The sequence below is a fragment of the Myotis daubentonii genome, chromosome 13 (genome assembly GCF_963259705.1).
Source record: "Myotis daubentonii chromosome 13, mMyoDau2.1, whole genome shotgun sequence".
In the NCBI taxonomy this organism is placed as follows: domain Eukaryota; kingdom Metazoa; phylum Chordata; class Mammalia; order Chiroptera; family Vespertilionidae; genus Myotis; species Myotis daubentonii.
This window is the reverse complement of record NC_081852.1, coordinates 21,990,876-22,010,159: the sequence shown is the minus strand read 5'-3', so window position 1 is coordinate 22,010,159 and position 19,284 is coordinate 21,990,876. Positions and strand designations below refer to the sequence as shown.

Sequence of the window (19,284 nt, the reverse complement as noted above, 5' to 3'; positions counted from 1 at the left end):
GGAGAGGGGCTTTTGAGGGGTAAAACAGGTTCAGAGATGGGAGGTGTCTTGACCAAGGTCACAGTGAAGCCTGCCTTTCTCCTGGGCCTCCCCCGCCCCCCGAGCAGAAAAGAAACCACGTGCAGGGCCAAAGCGAGCACCCACACCTGTAACAGACCTAAGCGAGCACAAGCCCGCCACGCTCCAACCACCCCAGAACTCAGCCTCCCCGAAAGTGTGCACATCACTTCCATTCCGGACACTTCCTACCCTCTCCTTGGCCTGTTCAAATCCTCTTCAGCCAGCAGTGCTCTCCAAGTTCTATCAGGAGTGCTTGGATGATGTTACACACACACACAGCCCCTGTGTGCCCTCACTCCCCTCCCACCCCACCTGTGTGTCAGACTCTCTAGGAATTTTCACTTGTAACACACACTTCTGTGGATCTGAGCACTGCTGGGCATATCAGGTCGGCGAGCCCAAGCCTGGTCCCAGCTCTTCTGCCGACCGGCCAGGTGTCTATGGGTCATTCAATTCTTTCTGAGCCTCAGTTTCCTCTGGAGGTCACAGGGCCTCCATGGGTGGTTGTGCAGAGCACCAGCGACGTCGGGGAGATAGAATGGGTGCTCAATCCTGCAGGTTCCAGTGCTGACGTGTCAGGTCCTACGCACCTGCTTTGTGAGGCCTTTCTTTACCCTCCCTTTCCCCACCTTGGAATTAATCTCTTTCTCTCCAGCCACCCAGGGTGCTTAATACCGACATAAAGGCACTGCCGCCGGCCTGTGTTAGCATCCCTTCTCTACCGTGTCCTCCCAAAGAGCTCCTGGGGGGCTAGCTGGGCTCCGCCAGCCCTGTCTGGCTGCAGCTGACACAGGTCACCCCCTCAGGCACCCTACGGCTGGCGGCTGAGTCTGGTCTGGCAGAGTGGGCCTCTGAGCAGCCAAAGGGACTGGAGGGTCCCGTGGCGGGGGCTGACCTCTTCCTCCAGGACAGGCTGTCAGCCGGCTCCGGCCAGTGCCAGGCTCCCTTCCCCGCACCCCACTAGCCTCACCTGGAAGGACAGGTGCTGACCATGAGGGAGCAGTTCTGGGCACAGAGGGACAGGTGCGGGGTGAAGCCCACCTGTAGGTTGGCTGTTGCCTCTCCTGAGATGGTTCTTGGACATCCTGGAGCTGGTTTAGAAGTTTTTCGGTTGGGATGGAGACCAGACCCTGGGGAAGGAGCTGAGCCACTGCCGTCTGCAGGAGCCCCAGCGCCAGCGCTTTTTCTGTAAGCACAGGGAGCAGGGTCCTCAGGGGCATGACCCAGCCCCCATCCTGTCGCCAGATGGGACCTGCAGGGAGCAGGGCCTCCGGCTCTTCTGCCCACCCCGGCCCAAGGCAGCTTCTCAACCATCTCATATTCTGCCCACAGGGCCCCATGGGCAGGTCCTGCTTCTCCCTGGACCCTGTGTGTGCTGCGTGCCCAGCCCCTCCAACCTCCCTCGTGTGTACCGTGGCCTTGGCCCACCTGCCCACAACACCCCTTGGCCCACTCTGGGAACCCTATAGGGGACCTGGCCCTCTCCTCCCCTTACTCTACCCATCAGGAAGCTGCCTCCAATCTCTGGCTCTCATCACTCCTCACCCTCCCTTTTAGACATACCCTCTCCTCCCTGTCCCAGTGCATACATACATGTCCATTCTTATGTCCATGTGTGTTCTTATGTGCGTGTATCTGCATGTGTGTGTGTGTGTGTGTGTGCATTTCCCACAGTGGTGGGTGAAGGGGGCTCTGTCTGCTCAGTCTGGGCTTTGGACTCTCCCTCCTGGGTGCAGTCAGCGTGGGGGAGGGGTCCCCTGTGAGGAGCAGGGTCATGGAACCCTGCTGAGGAGTGGGCGGAGGGAGCCCCGCTGGGAAAAGTTAGCTCGGCCCCAGAAAGGAGAAAGGCTCTGGCGGAAGGCAGGGTGGGCGCCGAGCGACCTCTGAGTCCTGCAGAAGCAGAGGGCCGGGCCCTCAGCAGCCTCCACTCAGCGGCGGCCCTGGGCCTGGGGCTGTGCCTCACCCTTGGGAGGAGCATAGAGGAGCCAGAACTGGATAGCACTCAACGAATCTGTTTGCAGGATCTGACAAAGGAGCTCCAAGATCTGTGGGCAGGAGGACAGGCCTGGGTCAGTGTGTGGACGGCACCTTCCAGCCAGCAGCACGGGTGCCTGCCCTGAAGTGGGCTCCCAGGGCCACGTGCTTGGCTGAACTGGTCCTCGCAATGGTCCTGGCCCCGCCCGCCCCCCCCTCCCCCCCACTCTGCGTGGGATTCGCTGGCTACAGAGGGCTTGCTCTCCCAAGGGCCCTGGAGGAAGGCTCTCCGCCTCCTCACTGAGCAGGTAAGGAGGCTGAGCTATGCGAGAGGGGCCACCCAGCAGGGAGACTGAGGCAGCACTAACCCTCGGAGTCAGAGCTGTGGGCCCTCATCTCCGAGCCCTGCGTGGGGGGTTGTACCCCGGAGTCCCTCCCTGGGAAGGCCAAGTCAGAGCTGCACACTCAGCTCCTCAGAGACGCACCGAGTCCCAAATGCCCGAGTCCTTGGTGGGGGGATTTCAGGGTCCCCACGAGCCTCCCCACCCTGAAGTTCCCAAATTCAGAGTCTGGAGACGCTAGCAAAGAGGCGGGCTGCTCCCAGTGGGCGGCCCGAGGGCTGGGGCCGGCGGGCTCTGCAAACTGCACCGTTTGGAGCTCCTTCCCCGCTTTGCTCGCAGCCCCGTCCTCAGCCGCGGCCACCTTTGCTGCGTCAGGGCCCTTCTTCCTCTGCGCTCTCCAGGCAAGGATCGTGTGGAAAAGATCCAGCTCTCTCTCGAATGCGCTACGGGGGCTCTCTAGGCAGGGGTGCTGGTGGCCGCTGGGGCTACGGCTGGCTGGAGGTTGAGGCTGCGATGGGGGGTGGAGCACCTGGCGTCCTAGGAAAGTGGGGTTCCCTCTTTCAGGAGAGCCCACCTGAACCAGTGGTGGTCAGAGGGGAACGTGGGCTCACCTCTCCCCAGGCCTGTGCCTGCTAGGGTGTCCACCCTTGCCCCCAGGCCCCCACCCCATACGGTGACCCCAGCCCCACTCTGCCCCAGGGTCCTTCTCAATTCACCACTTCCAACTTACCTTCCCTTTGCACCCTCCCCAAGGAACCCGAGAACCTACTTCCAGGCAAGGTGAGGCCGCCCTACGGTGGAGAAAGTACTGTGTTCTAGTCCCAGCTACGCTGCTCGCTCTCTGGGGACCTGGGCCACCGAGTGGCACCTGGAAGGGCCTCAGCCTCCCCATCTGTGGAATGGGGGATCCCGGGCCCTGTCTGCTCTGTTCACCTCACTGGACTGTTTTGAAAGCACTGGTCACAGGAATGGTGTCAAGAAGCTGGCTCATTGTCTGGCCTTTCCTGGAGAACGTGTGTGCATTTTAACAGGGACTTACTTTCTTTTTTTAATCCTCACCCGAGGATATTTTTTCCATTGGTTTTTAGAGAGAGTGGAAGAGAGAGGGAAAGACAGAGAGAAACATCAATGAGAAACACATCGATTGGTTGCCTCCTGCATGAGCCCCTACCAGGGCCTGGGTTGAGGAGGAGCCTGCAACCGAGGTACATGCCCTTGACTGGAACTGAACCCGGGACCCTTCGGTCCGCAGGCCTATTCTCTATCCACTGAACCAAACCAGCTAGGGCTTAACAGAGACTTTCAATGCCTTAACCCCCTGGAACCATCGTGGCCTCGTCTCAGACCTTGATGGGAAACTCGAATGTGGAGGTGGGGGCTTCGTGCCTTGTCCCAGCACAGAGCAGATCCTCTCAGGGGAGACGAGGCTGGCACCGGCCTTGCAGGCTGCAGGGTACCCACCCCGGGGTGCAGTCTGAGGACACACTAGGTGGGACCTTCCGCTCCATGCATCTCATCCTACCACTGCAGCTCCCTTCAGGAACTCGCCAGTGCCAAAGCTGGAACAGACTTCAGTGGTGACATGTTTATGCTCCCAGTCTGACTGGATCATGGAACCAAGGCCCCTTGAGGGGAAAGGACTTAACAAAGAGGAAAGGGCTTACACAGAAACCTGGAAGCCTGAGGGATTAGAATCCAGGCCCCTGACTCCCAGGGCTGTGGTTTCTGAATCTTACGGTCTCAGGTGCAAGTATCCCCGGGAGAGGCCCCACTTTCCAGCAGCTTGTGAGAGTCCTAGCCGGGATCTGGAAGCCTGGGGGTATACCGCCCTGTTCTCTGCCCTCAGATAGGGCTGCTCTGAGGCCCCATCCCCCGGCCTGCCCAGGCCACGGCCTGCCCAGCCCCTCGCCTTCCCAGGGTCTCACCAGCAGCTCCTGATCCTGCAGGACGAAGGCCTGGATGCCATCTCTGCTTGAAGGGTGGTTCCCTTGGCCCTGGTGGGAGTGGCGGCTGCTAAGGGCTCGGATGGAAGCAGGGATGAGCCTCCCAGTCTCTGCAGAGTACTTGGCACCCTGCTCCCGCTGAGGCACCCCCTCCTGGAAGAAAAGTGGTCAGAGACTCGGGAGGTGAAGGGGGGAGGGGAGAGAGAGAGAATAGATGATAGATAGATAGATAGATAGATAGATAGATAGATAGATAGGAGACAGAGGGAAGAGAAGAGGAGAGGAGAGGAGAGGAGAGGAGAGGAGAGGAGAGGAGAGGAGAGGAGAAGAGAAGAGAAGAGAAGAGAAGAGAAGAGAAGAGAAGAGAAGAGAAGAGAAGAGAAGAGAAGAGAAGAGAAGAGAAGGAAGCTGGCTCACATCTCCAGGGCGCCCATCACCTCCTCTCCTGGAACCTCAGCATCACAGCATTGCAGGGACCCAGGATGTGGACCAGGCCAGCCCCACACTGTCCTAGACCCCTTTCCCCAGCAGGGGGCCCTTCCATACAGCCAAAGCTCTTCCTCCTGGAACTTCATTGAATGCTGGCCTCCTACCTACACCCCCATCCCCTCTTCACTCACCATGGTCCTGGGCAAGTCCTCCTTGCTATCCCTCCCCCAAGCTCATCAGAGATTTGAAAACAGTATTCTATGCCAAGCCCCTCACCGCCCCCCGCCCCCCAACACACACACACCTACCTTAATTCCTAGCTCAGTTGCCCCCAGGTCTGTCTCACACAGCTTGGCATTCTCTCTTAGCCCCGGGAAACCCTCCTAAGCCAGGCCAATGGGCACAAGGCCTGGGGCCTCTAGACCCTGCAACTTCAATTAAGACTGGCAGCATCCTGCTTCCCCTTTTAAAGAAGAGAAACCTGAGGCCCAGACCGCTGCCCCAAGAGCTGCAGTGACGTAGCTGCAGAGCAGGGATGAGAATTCTGCTGCCCAGCACAAGCGCGGAATGAGACTCATTCACAAAGGGCCAGGCCTGTCCTAGGACCAATTCCTACGACCTTCAAGCTGCCCCCCACTTGTCTTTACTGGTCAGCAAATAGTTCCCACGAGGCCACCCCAATACTGTCTGAAAACCGTCAGTGACTCTCCATTCCTTATGAGATTAGACACTTACACTAAGTTCGGCCCCTTCCCACCTTCTCCTCCGCCGCTGCCCACTAGGCCCTGCACTTAGCTCCTCGCTCTCTAGAGGGGTCCTTGTTCCTGGCTTCTGAGCTGCGTGCCTCCCCTAGGATGCCTCCCCTGTCCACCTCTGGACTGAGAACCCTTCTTGGATTTCTCCTCTTGGGTATGTTCTCTGATCCGTGGAGCCCTCACTGCGGCCGGCCCTTGGGTTGGTACTTGTTGGCTCCTCCTCCTCCTCAGTGCGGACAGCAGCATCTCAATGAGCACTTGCTCTCCGGCTGGTCAGTGCGGTCAGACTTGGGAACGATTTTCGTACAAAGAGATGGTTCCATTTCATCTCTTCCCAGGTAGCTCCTTTGCTCTGCACCCACCTCTTTGTTCTTCGGCTCAGTCTCCTTGCTGAAGACGACCACCTGGGAAGCCAGTTCCTTCAACTCCTTCTTCCAGGCCTCTGCGGGGAGGGGACAAGATCCTGGCAACTGCTGTCTGGGCCCCTCCTCCTCGCCCTCCCCGTGGCACCAGGTGTTGGGGATGCTGTGGGTGGAAGAGCCTCCTTTCCTCCCAGCCTTCCATCTGCATCTTAAAGGGGAGGGGAGATGGTGCCCTCCGGGAAGGATTAGGCATCACACCATTGGTGGGTGGGAGGGTGGGTGTGGAGGGGGCCCTGAATGTCCTAGCCTATGATTTTATGGGAGACACTGGACCGTATTTGGTTATTTGTGCCAAAATGCAAGTGGTTTAATCTAGCTTTGCCTCTTTTAGGAAACTGAAGCCAAGATTGAGATTCAGTTGCTATGCAGTGCCAGTTACTAAAATATGGAACTGCTCCTGGAGAGGGCGGTATAGAGCACCAAGCAAGCCTTCCAAACAAACCTCTGCCCTGCAGGCTGTCCCAGCCCCTGCCCCGCACCCCTAACAGAAAGGGCACAGCCCACAGCCCGCGGAGCAGAGGCCTCAGAGCGAGCCGTGGTGCTGTGTATGGCTGCCTGTTCTGATGGCTGGTGCCTGAGTACAAGTACTAATAATTTCCAGTATCATTCCTCTCCGGCCTGAAGTCACACGACTGGCCCAAATCTGCTTGTCCTCTGCTGTGGTTACTCCTCAAACACCTCAAATCCAAGCAGGGGCACATTGCTGAGATCTTGGGGTTGGCGAATAATGCAGATGCCAAAGCTGGAGGAAATGAGGGGGGAAAACGGGGTACCTGACCAGATCCCACTTCCTTCTCAGGCACCCACCCAAGCGGGGCAGCCCTTGGGGAGGGGTGTAGCCCCAAGGTAGAGGTCTGTGGCCCCAGCACCCACCTGGCTTAAGCCGGGGATCCCGATTGGAGTGTGGGTCTCCAATGGGGACAAAGAGGGCAGGCATCCCCATCAGAGAGGGGGAGAAGAGCGCAGTTTGAGGCAAGGAGGTCAGAGAGAACCTGTCCTTGACGACACAGACGGGCTTCCCGGTGAGATCTGTGAAGGGACAGAGGCCGCGGGAAGGGGTGGGTGCGTGGACCCCAGTAGCTCCAGGAGGCTGGGCAGGTAGAGCACTTCCAGTAACCAGAGCCCGTGGATCGTTAGAGCACGGAGAGACTCTGCAGCCACCTAGACGTTACCCCCGGGGCACTTAGAATGGACAGCGAAGGGATGCGCTCAGGGTCACGCAGCAAGTTGGGCTTCCTGCCACCCTCATCCTGAGGTCCTGTGGGCTTTCGATGACAGCAATGACTGCAGGTGTGAGCAGAGAGAGGTAAGCAGCCTCAAGAGGGACCCCTGGGTGTGGAGAGGGACCTGGGCTCAAACCACGGGGAGTGAGATTTAGCTAAACTCCCTGGATGAAACATCTCGCCATCTGTCAGCTTGTGCGGGGACGAGTGCCGGGTAGCCTGGAGGCAGTGGCAGGCGGTTTACACAGGAGGACCCTTCGGCCTAAGGTCTGTGTGATACTGTTACTACTGGACAGTTACGCTCTGAGAACCAGCCTGAATGGGGAAGAATGGTTGCTCACTGCCTCCTTCCCCAAACAATTTCCTTTTGGACCCCTCACCGTCCTGGCTCATCCTGGCTCACCAGCCACTCCTCATTCCCTCTGCTGCGAACTCCTCCTCACAGCCTCTTAGCCTTGGGGTCCCTGGGACCCCGTCCCCAGGTTCTCATCGCTTGTATCTACACAGTCTCCTGGATGAGCCATCAAGGCGCCGCTTCAAACACCATCCGTACCTGAATTGCTCTCCTGTTTGTTTCTCCCCTGAACTCCAGACCCAATTCCCAACCCCCCCCCCCCCCCGTGCCTCCACCTGGATGTCTAAAAGGATCTCGCATTTTGCATCTCTCCGTCCTAGACCAAACTCTTGACTCGTCTCCTCTCCTCCACTGGTCCCCTCTGAAGTCTTTTCGCCCCAGTTTTCCAGTTCCTCAAGCCAAAAACCCAGGAGTCAACATTGATCCCCCTCTTCCTCTCACACTATTTCTAATCAATCAGCAAATCCTGTTGGCTTTACCTTCTGCATATCTCTGGAGCCGGACCACTAACTCCTCCACCTCTACCTCCCTGGTCCAAGCCACCATCCCCACAGAGGCCGGTAGATCACGCCTGACACGTGTTTGCTCTCAGCTTCTCGGTGGTTCTCAGCCGACTCAGTTAGATGGCTTAGTGACGACTGCAGTGGCCTGGGCCCTCACTGCCTCTCTGCTGCATCTCCCTTCTCTCCTTACTTGGCTCCAGCCACATGGGCCTCCTTGCTGCTGGGCCTTTGTACTTGCTGTTCCCTTGGTCCTCCCTCCATCCCCCCACATCCACATGATTGATTCATGCTCTCTCTTCTTTTAGTTCTTTGCTTAAAAGTCATGTTTCTTGGTCATGTCTTCCCTCTGTAGCCTTGGCACTTCCCACGCTCTGACACCTCATCTATTTCCTATTCTTCCCCACCAGAGAGTCAGCTCCCTGTCTTGGTCATTGTCATATTCCCAGGGTCCAAAAAAGTGCCTGACTCGGGCACAGTTCACACTCAGTAGATACCTGAGGATGAAATGGCCTGTGTTTGTGAGCCGAGTGCAGCTCAGAGGCAAAACATTCATCCCTTTCTCTGGTTTGTGAGGCGGGAGGACCCGCAGCAAGGGAAACCCTGTGGGGACATGTAGTCTGCCCCTGGAGCCTGCCCCCCAAGGCAACTCTTGGCTTGGTCAAGTGCTTGCAAGTAGCCTGGCTAAGTCCCCTTCCTCTCTGGGCCTCACCCTAGAAATAGAGGCTGGGTCCTCCCTTTCCAGGTTTTAAGAGCACCCCTCCTCCACTGCCCACCAGGCCCTGGCCGACCCCAGCCCTACCTTTGATGTGGGTCACACGATGGGGGTGGGGGTGATGCCGGGAGAAGAAGGAGTTGTGGCTGAGGCGGCCGAAGTGGTAGGTGTTAGGGGATTCGGGCTTGGGATTCCTCAGTTCCTCTCGGACCACCTTGAAATCCACGATCCCTGGGACCACAGGTTCTTTCTGGGGCCCTTCGACCCCGTGGCTTCTTGGCTTGTGCTCTGACTTCTCAGCCTTTGGCTCAGCCTTTGGACTGAAGAAGAAGGTCAAGGAGAAGCTAATGAGGCCTCCTGGCAGCAGTGCCTGCCCCAGCGTGGGGCTTTTCAGAGTCCATTCCTGAGATACTCTGAAATGTGGTTTCCAGGGTTTCTCTGCCACCCGCCGGCCTCCAAGTTGGGCCTCCCCCAGGGTCTCCTCCCGATCGGGACAATCCAGTCCCGGGAAGGCTTCTGTCTTCCTCAGGGGCCTTAGTAGGGAGCTGGAATCCATCTGAGAAAACTCAGGTAGAATTCCCCGGGACCCCAGCTTTCTTTCACAGACCATCTCTACAGCCAGAAAGAGAAGCTATAGACCCACCAGCCATCCAAATGCCTGGATTGGAGCAAAGACACATTATATACACCTCCAGAGCCAGAGGGCTGGCCCCAGCAAGGGCCTCTCCCCAAGCCAAACTGTTGGCTGCCCAAGAGAAGCCAGCTACAGGCTGTCACCCTCCCCCATGCCATCGGGGCAGTTTTGGCCCAGACACAGCATGCGGGCCAAAGCTGTCCCCAAGGCCAGATTACACCAGCAAGTCCTTGCCCCCTGGGGCACTCCCAGGAGACGCCCAGCTGACGCTGCGGCTCTCAGAGCTGCGACGCTGCAGGGAAGCTTCAAGCTCTTGCTTCGCTTCACTGGAGACAAGCTGTCTCAGGTTCTCTGTTCTCCACCCTGCACCCCTTCCCTCTCAAGGATGCTGTGCTTTTGCCCCTGGAGGATGATGTCGAAGTCGGTCCAGCAAGGATCCAACGATGGGCTGGTCCTTGGTGCCTGGCTTTCCCTTCTCCCGGTGACCCTGGCTGGAGGGAGTCCCTCTCTGGTACAGATGGACTCTGGATATGCTAAGCAAGCTGTTCTGGACCCTCTGAGGAATTTGCTGACCAGGCCCCTGAGTTTCCCGTTCCATCCTCCGGCCGCCTCTAAGAGATCTGGGACTTAAAGAAATAAAGCAAACCTTCTCTGAAAGTCATAGTTAGCTGGCCTCCCCAAACCCCAACTAACAGGAAGTCACCACCTGAAAATCCCTGGAATTTCTGTGCTCAGTGCCCCTGGCCCCTGCCATCACATCCTCTCCCCATCCAGAGAGGGTGCCCGCCTGCGACCTGTGGTACCTCAGGCCTGAGAAGCCAATCAGGGCCTAGTTGATGGCAGTGGGAGGGGAGGAAGGACTGCCTTTCTTGGACTCCCAGTCTGTTGAGTTCCCCTGAGGCCCCCTTTGTCCCTACCACCTCCTTGGTCAGCAGGGTAGGCATTGGGGGCCTCACCTCGCCCGGGGTGGTTCAGTGGGTTGGGTCTTCACCTCCGCAGCCATTGTACGGGTTCTAACAGAACAAAGATCCATGTTGAATATGTATCAGAACATCTTATAGACTGGCAGTGGGAAATCAACTGGAACAGACACTTTGGGAGAAAAGCATTGGCAATATCTTGCGAAATTGAATGTTTGCATGCTATATCATCCAGCAATTCCTCTTCCAGGTATATACCCAACAGCAACTCTTGCAGATGTATAACGGGGGCTATATGTAAGTATAGTCAAACTAACATGGTTCAGATTGGTAAAAACTGGGGACAATCCAAATGTCCAATGGCAGAAGAGTGCATCAGTAAGCTGTGGTACATTCTGACAATGAGCATTACATTGTAATTGAAATGGATGAACCACTGCTACATAGATGAGTCTTGCAACTATAACGCTAAGATGAGGAAAGCAAATGGCAAAAGACCATATGGCCTGAGATCCTTATAAAAAATAAAATTCAGAAGCAAGTAAAAGTATCATAAATATGTGATGAAACAAGAAAAGACAAGCAAGGAAATGGTAAACACAAAATTCAGCTAGTGGCTATTTCTGAGAGCAGGTGGGGAGGGGAGAGTTGGGAGAAGAGCACATAAGATGTGCTAGTGATGATATTCTCGTTATTGGTTTGGGAGGTACACTTACGAGTGTCCATTATATTATTAAATAAACTAATTGATGTGGATGAAAGATGATAGGTGTCAAAGCCAAGAATGGTAATTGATCTAAATCTATGGACCCAAATGTATACACATATTCATATACCCAAAATGTTGGGGGGTTCAGGTGTCAGGATTAGAGTTAGTGCATTTTGAGAATTAACCCCCATAATTACAGAACCTGCAAGGGACCCCAGAGACCCCTCAAGGGCCAGCCTTTCATCAAGTTCAGATGGAGGAGGATGTAGTATTGCCTGAGATCAGGGAAGGGAAGAGACTTTGAGGTCAGGTGGCAAGAAACCAGACAACCTGACTCAAAAACTCCTGATCTTTTCTCTACAGAAAAACAAACAGCCAGGCCAGTGTGATTCTGGTTGAGCATCGACCTGTGAACCGGGAGGTCACAGTTTGACTCCTGGTCAGGGCACATGCCCAGGTTGCAGGCTGACACCCCAATAGAGGGCGTGCAGGAGGCAGCCTAGCAATGAATCTCATCATTGGTGTTTCTATCTCTCTCTCCCTTTTCCTTCCTCTCTCTGAAATCAACAAAACTATTAAACAACAACACCACCACACCCCACAGAAACAAAACAAATAAAAACAAAACAAAAAACACACGAAACACAAAATAACCCAGAACAACAACAGAAAAAGAAAGACAGTTGGCAGAGCTTCCTCTGAAGGAAGTTTTGGACATTTGGACATGGGGGCGGGGGATGGGGGGCATGGGGGCTGCACTCCAGAGCACTTAGAGGCTGCAGGCTGGAGAACAGGGCATTTGGAAACCCCCAACACACCCGCCAACAGGCAAAGGTAGTCGTTAAAACAGAAACTTTCAAATGCTCCTGACTGTGACCATGGCAAGGAAACTTAATTTTTACATCATGCCTCCATTCACATACATGTGCACATGCTTGTGTGTATGTGAAACCAAAGCAATCCTTACCCTGCTACATAGGATGCTCACTGATAGTTTCATCCTACTTGTTTGCTTCTTGTAAGTGTTAGGCGTGATCCATTAAACTGGTTTTATAAGATCCTAAAGGGTCACACCCCCCAGCTGCTGTAAAGAGGTCCCACCTGTCTTTTCCCCGCCACGTCCCTCCCCGCCGGGCCCCCAGCCAGCCAGGCACAAGGAGTCTGAACGCTCACTTCAAACCTAGGTCAGAACTTCCTTTCCCCATCTCAGCCCCTCTGGGCCCTCCCCTGGGCCCCAGACCGCTCATGTCCATTTCCTCCCCTGGAAAGATCCCTGGACTCACCAAGGCAAACACTCACTATAGCATGAGGGAGAGAAGCCCCTGTGCCCCAACAGGAGGGAGCAAGAGGACAAAGGGAAGGCTTGGGGTTCTGTTGACAAGACTGCCTGCTTTGTGACTGCATAAGCCAGTGGTTGCTAGGTTACCCTTTCCCCACAACTCCAGAACCACTCCCCAGGACCCCTCTCCTCACCCCCACCCAGCTAGCTCCTCCTACCCACTGAAGACCCATTCTCCCTCCAAGCTCCCTCTCCACCTCCCATTCAGTGCTTTCAATGGGGACCAAAAAAGAGAGTGCGAGGCAGGGGCCGGTTTCAGCCAGCGCCCAGCAGGCAGAGAGGGAGGAACTGGCAAAGACAGTCGGTCAGACTGGGTCCCAGCTTTGTCAGTCTGACCGGCCCGATGCCACCGTGGAGGGCTCTGCCTCTCTGCATCCCGTTTCTAGGGATTGGTGAGCGGAAAGCTGTCCCTTAGATGGAGAGACTTGACCCAGAGTATCCCTCTAACCCAGCGGTTCTCAGCCTGTGGGTCGCGACCCCTTTGGCGGTCGAACGACCCTTTCACAGGGGTCGCCTAAGACCATCCTGCATATCAGATATTTACATGACGATTCATAACAGGAGCAACATTACAGTTATGAAGTAGCAACGAACATAATTTTAGGGTTGGGTCACAACATGAGGAACTGCATTTAAAGGGCCAGAAGGTTGAGAACCACTGCGTCTAACCCCTCTGAGGTGGAATCGCTGGGTGAAAGATCCTGGGTGTTCAGTGGGGCAGGTCTCAAATAAATTCTGACTAGATGTGTCACTTGGGTAAGTGGCCTGTACTCCCAGACGCGGGTCAGTGGTAAGAATGCTTGGTTCAAATCCCAGTTCTGTTCTTTCCTAGCTGTGTGGCCTCAGCCAATGGACTTGACATCTCTGAGCCTCAATTTCTGTATCTCTGAAATGCAGGCGATACTTCCGCTTATTCTCACAGGATGGTTGGGAAGATTGAGTGATTGATTGTACCTTAGAGTGTTTAGAACAGTGCCTGGCACCACGTCGGCTCTCTTATTGTTATTACCTTCTCTGGGCCTTTAAAATGGGGTACTCTCCCCTAGTTCTGGGGTCCTTCTGGACAAATGAGGTAATGGGAGTGATGCACCTATATGCTTGGCACATAAGAGATGCTAACAAATGGTAATTCATGGTATCTTTATGGTTGGTATGTTGAGGGAGGCAGGACTATAAGGGGGGATAGGTGTGTAGCCTGAGGCTGCTTTGGGGAAGTAAGCAGTTCTCTGAGCTCAGCGTGGACAGCTGTAAACTGGGGGTAAGGACAGTGCTCAGTCCACAGGGCTGTGGTGAGATGAGGCTGCGAGGGTGCAAGCAGGTTCGTAAATCACAGAAAGGTCTGCACAAAGTGCTTGATGCTGTCCTAGCGGTGAAGCCTCTGGCCCTTAAAACTGATGGGGGAGGGCCTACTCCAGGGTCTTTATCCTCACTCCCCCTGGCCTCATGTTAGCAGCCGGGATGCTTCTAGACTCGCTGTCTTCCTCCTTCAGTGGCTGCTGGTTGCTGGAGGGGAATAAAAGGAAGGACAGCCAGAGGCAAACCCAAGTCCTTCTGCTGAGGGGTGGGGATTCATACCACATCGGGGAGTGGCCTCTGATCTTGGCCTTGCCCTAAAGGCTTCTCCATCCACACAGGTCAGAACGTTCCCCATTTAAGCTCTGGCTTTACCTGGGCTGCCTCAGCAGGAAGGAGGTGAGCCTTTGAACCCACCCTGAAAGCCCCTCTTCTATGCTCTGGGCCTCCTGCTGACAGTTATGATGAATGACATGTCTGAAAGCAGAGAGGGCTTTCTTCCCTCCTGACCAGCCCCTCCCTGTGGCTTTGCACTCACTTGGGGAGCCCCCACGGCGAGCTGACACAGCTGAGAGTAAAAGCCAATCTCACCCTTCCCGTTGCACCTCCTAAACCTTCGATGGTATTATTTAGAACTGGACCCCGACCTGCATGTGATTGCAGCTGGAAGGACAAAGGGGATACTTTAGGGACTGCCCTCAACACTGGTTTGTGAGGATTGTTGAGGAAAACCTTCTGACATCTTTCTTCGTGGCGTGTCAAAAACAGGAGCAAGATTCTGTCTGCCTGGAAATGGTTTGCAGTACAGTCCTCCTGCCTGCTGCCTCGGTTATAAGAGGAGCAATATAAAATTTTATGGAGCCCTGCTCGCCAGGCACTGTGCTCTATTGTCTCATTTAACCCTACACATGAGGGGACTGGCGATCGGAGAAATCCTTAGTGGTATGTGTTGCTAATATACTAGTATTCTCCCCTCTGGGGCTTGCTCTTCTGTCTCCAAATGTAGTCTTTTGATGGAGATGATGTTGAGAGCCTAAGAACAGCACCAAATGTTAGACGGGTGGGGTCAGACCGGCCCTCGGTTCAGCAACCTCAGTACTTGAGTTCTGGTTAAGAAAGAATTCAGAGCCAAGACTCAAACTATAAAGTTTATTTAGAAAGTCACACAGGTAAAAAGAAGTGAGTGGTAGAAGAAATGGGCTTAGGAGAAAGAGAGAGGCCAAGAAAATGCACCTTGGGGAAGAGGCTGGGGAAAGGCGCTGGTGTGCTCCCTAGAGAGAGCCACGCTGGTCCTCAGTCATGAGGGAGTTCATCTGGAGGTCTCAGGGCAGAATCCATTAGAATATTCATCAGCTTTCCAGGTGTGTCCTTCTAGGGTTGTGGTCTCTACTGATTGGTCAGTACCAGGGCAGGGGGTCATTAGTCAATGCAGCTGGTCCTGATGTCAGCCATGGTTGCTTGTCTGGTTTTGCTGCTTTTCTGAGCCTGGAGCTGAAACACAACAGAGGCCTTGATGTATATGATGCTGGTCAGAATGTCATTGTCCTGGGGCTTAATGCTTAAGGGCTATTCTCTCATCCTCTTGTTCGTCCAGCTTAGGGCGTCTAACCCACATGACTAGCAACAAGCCAGGAAGGAAATCAGTCAGGGAAGGGTCCCAACAGCATGACCAGCCATATGAAAGGTCAGGAGGTCTAACTCACATGACTAAGGGATATGCTAGGGAGGAAAGGTTACCCTGGGGGCGAGACCCTTCTTTTCCCAGTTTTGACATTTTCTAGGCGCCCTGGTCCATACCTGGCCCATTGCCCTTGCTCTGCTCATATCTAGCTGTCTACCACAGAGAGAAATTCCTAACTTCTACATAGCCCCACTTATTAATCTCATCCTTAAAGATTAGTGGTGTTTGTGGCCTGTTTCAAAGATCTTTGCCCACCCAAGGTTCTCTCTTGTATTATTTTCTAGAAGACTTATTGTTTTACCTCTTACATTTAGATATCAATCTGGGTTTGATTATTTTAGTGTACGGTGTAAGACAGCGGTCAAGAGTAATATTATTCTTCATAAAAATATCCTTTTGATCCAATACCATTATTAAAAACATGGTTCATAACCTGTTTCTCTGCAGTATCATCCCTATCAAAATTCAGGCATCCCTCTAACCATGGGCCTGTTTCTGGACTCTCTGCTTTCGCAATGCTCTTTGTTTACCATCCAACTAAAGCTACAGTCTCTTAATAACTGTCGTTTTAAATACAGCCTAATATCTAACGCTTTGTCAGGAGAAAACTCATTTTCTCCGCCACTCTCAACACTTCTGACACCAAATATATAGGAGTTTTTCCCACACCCAGCAATTCTCCATCTCAGCAGACACCAGCTGGGTGTTCTTCAAGTTTAACGCTATTCTGATACTACCTGGAGATAGCGTTAGACCCCTCGGGTGAAGGACCCAATCCCATTAGACGGCCCCCATTTCATACACCAGTTGTACGTTCAGGTTGTTGACCTGTACTTCTCACTGACCAGTTATAAACTGGGTTCCCATGATCACTTCCTTGGGTCTGATAATTTGCTAGAATGGCTCACAAGGTTCAGGGAGACAGTTGCTTGTGTTTGCCAGGTTATTATCAAGGCTATCATTAAAGATGCAGATGAACAGTCAGATGAGGAGGTACACAGGGCAAGGTCCAGAAAGGTCCTGAGCGCAGGAGCTGGTCCCTGTGGCACCGAGGGGCACCCCTCGCCCAGCACGTGGGAGCATTCACCAATACTATCGTCTCCTAATAGCTGTCATGTTAAATACACCTGGGGGCGCTCCAAACCCCGTCCTGCTGGGCTTTTATGGAGGCTTCATGACATAGATGATGGGTGAAACCATTGGCCATAGGTGATTGATTCAACCTCCAAGGTCTACAGGAGATAAATGTGACCTTTGTCTAGCTTTAATTTGCATTTCTTTAGTGAGTGAGGTTGAACATCTTCTCATATATTTAACGGCTGTTTGTATATATTTCTTATGATCTCTGTCCATATCTTTTGTTCATTTTTCTATTTGCTTGTTAGTCCTTCTTATGTGGGCATATGAATTATATACTAGGTTATCCTTTTATAATATGAGTAATACAAAGTTTTTTCCTCAATTGTTTTTCCTTTGACTTTGCCTAAGCTTTGAACTCAAGTTTTACATTCCTCTCCTGCTGAATGCTGAGGGCTTCCTCACCTACCTTTGGTGTTCAGAGAGGGTAGCTAATTTTTACCACTTGGCTTTGTTGCGATTTCATTTAATCCCATGAAAGGTTCCAGAATAGAGGCCAGAGCACAGGCTCTGAAGACACACAGGCCTGCCAGTCTTTAGATATATGACCCTAGGTAAGTTATTATAACTTCTAAGTGTCAGTTTTCTCATCTGTAAAATAGGAATAATAATTCTGCTCTCCTTGTGGCAGATGAAGGTGGAGAGAGGCAGGGGCTGGCTGTTCGAGGATTAAATATGATAATGCATATGTAATCATCTAGCACAGTGCCTGGCCCATCGTGGAGGTTCAATGCAAGGTATATATATATATTGTTTATCAATATTGAGCAAACATTTCTTGAATGGTCTCTGTATTATCCTGGTGCTATTTGCCATCAGTGTAAAGGAAGAAATCCTGTGGTCACATGCCCCTTGGTTCATCTGCTGTCTTTTGTACTTCATGCCTGGAGTTCTGAATTGTGGCCAGTATTGTTGGGTGCTTTGATAAGGGTTGGCACTCTGAGAGTTTGAGTCTCTGCCAAACTCCTGAGTACACCTACCATGGCATTGCTTGTCCTTCTATTGTCCCAAAGTCTGTGTGACTCGTCTTCTGATGGTCTTGCAGAGAAGAGGGGAAGAAAGAAAGGGGTGTGACTAAAGACCCCATGTGGTCACCCCTAGGATGGTCAAAGGTACCTGGTTACCTGTCACCTGAGAAAGACTCACAGCTCTGGAGCTGGCAGGTATAGACTGGTCTAAGCAGGTTGTCCAACTGGAAGAGCAGGCATCAGATAAGAGAAAAGAAGCCTGAGCTTTCCAGAAGGTCTAAGGTCATGGAACCAAACAAGCTTCCTACAGTCAGGCCTTTTCAACTTAAATGTCTCTTTTCCAACCCCCACCCAAGTTCCCCTCTCACGTTCTCTTTAATACCCAATAATTCCTACAATTACACGAATCTCTTCTGCAAGCCTGTATGCTCCCAGAGGTCAGAGGCTGCATCTGTCTCATTCACTACCAAGCATAAGGCCTTGCTCTGCATGGTGGTTACATGGGCGTGTCTGTTTTGTGCTAATTCATGGAGCACCTGGTGTAATGTCTGATGCCTAATAAATACTCATTGAATGAATGAATGAATGAATCACAGAGTCTTAGGTTGTTATCCAGGCCACTCACCCCACTACATGCCTGCATCCTTGCCTCAAATTCTTACCAAGTGTATACTAGTCAATAAGACCGCTCTAGTGACAAAGCTCTCTGCTGCCTGTTTTCTGTATAGTCTTGTTGGTTAGGAAGTTCTTCTTAATATGGAGCTGAAATATAGCTTCTTAAGGCTTACAATGAGTCTTCTTGTTCTACATAAGGTAGCCTAGGCCCTCTTTGTGATGACAACCCTTTAGACACTTGAAGTTAGTTCTCACACCCACCTCTTCTCCAAGCTAGTCACAAACTAATTGATTAGATACATACTTGTTGAGTATAACATGAATACAAAGATTAAAAAAATATAATATCCATCCTCAAGAGGTTACTGGTCTTGTGGGGAGCTAGAATGTCATCAGTGCTAGGGACAGTGGAGACACATGGAAAGGAGACCCCTAGCCCATCTAGGAGTCTTGGGAAAGGATCCATAAAGCAGTGGGCTATATAATGTGTTCTAAATATACCAGGTAGGAGAGGATGGTGCAAGAAGGAAAAGGATATACACAAGTCTTGGAACATAACAGCCCATGGCATGTTATGGGAACTTAAATAGTTCCATATGGCTAGGGAGACCAAAACAGTTCCATTTATGCCTCTTGTCCCAGAAAACTGATTATATCCTCAGTCTCAAAAGTGTTCCAGCCCGACCGTTGTGGCTCAGTGTTTGAGTGTCAACCCATGAACCAGGAGGTCACCCCATGAACCAGGAGGTCACAGTTTTTGATTCCCTGTCAGGGCACATGCCCGGTTTGTGGGCTCTATCCCCAGTAAGGGGCATGCAGGAGATAGCCCATGAATGATTCTCCCTCATCATGGATGTTTCTGTCTCTCTCACCCTTTCCCTTGCTCTTAAAAAAAAGAAAGAGAAAAAAAAAAGTGTCCCAGGTTGAATAATAAATGATATGATCACTGATCATAAGAGGCCCGTGAGCCAAGTTCAAGAAGAGCAGGTAACTGGGCTTTGTATGGTGTCTTCCTTTTGAGGTCATCTTCTCCATAAATAACCTAATTCATAGATCGGTACCTCTATTGATAGGTGATTGGTGCTATAGGTTATCATTTATGTAAGACTTACCAGGTAAGTACTCTCCACATAGCCTGTGGTACAGCCCAGACAATCTGCAGATCCTTTTTCATGTGTGCCCTATATTATATAACTAACTAGAGGCCCGGTGCACAAAATTTGTGCACAGGAGAGGGGGTATCCCTCAGCCCCGCCTGCACCCTTTCCAAT

General features: G+C 52.7%; 1 protein-coding gene across 1 annotated transcript in view; it reads right to left on the bottom strand.

Annotated features, from left to right (window-relative positions):
• TBATA (thymus, brain and testes associated) overlaps window positions 1-19,284 on the bottom strand; it is a 32,818-nt gene that overhangs the window by 3,350 nt on the left and 10,184 nt on the right. The window contains exons 2-8 of the mRNA XM_059662466.1: window positions 10,308-10,364; window positions 8,805-9,037; window positions 6,798-6,953; window positions 5,865-5,944; window positions 4,301-4,471; window positions 2,024-2,105; window positions 1,102-1,246 (exon numbers count right to left, since the gene is read on the bottom strand). Coding sequence (XP_059518449.1) covers window positions 1,102-1,246; window positions 2,024-2,105; window positions 4,301-4,471; window positions 5,865-5,944; window positions 6,798-6,953; window positions 8,805-9,037; window positions 10,308-10,364 — 924 coding nt within the window. The remainder of the gene's footprint in view (window positions 1-1,101; window positions 1,247-2,023; window positions 2,106-4,300; window positions 4,472-5,864; window positions 5,945-6,797; window positions 6,954-8,804; window positions 9,038-10,307; window positions 10,365-19,284) is intronic.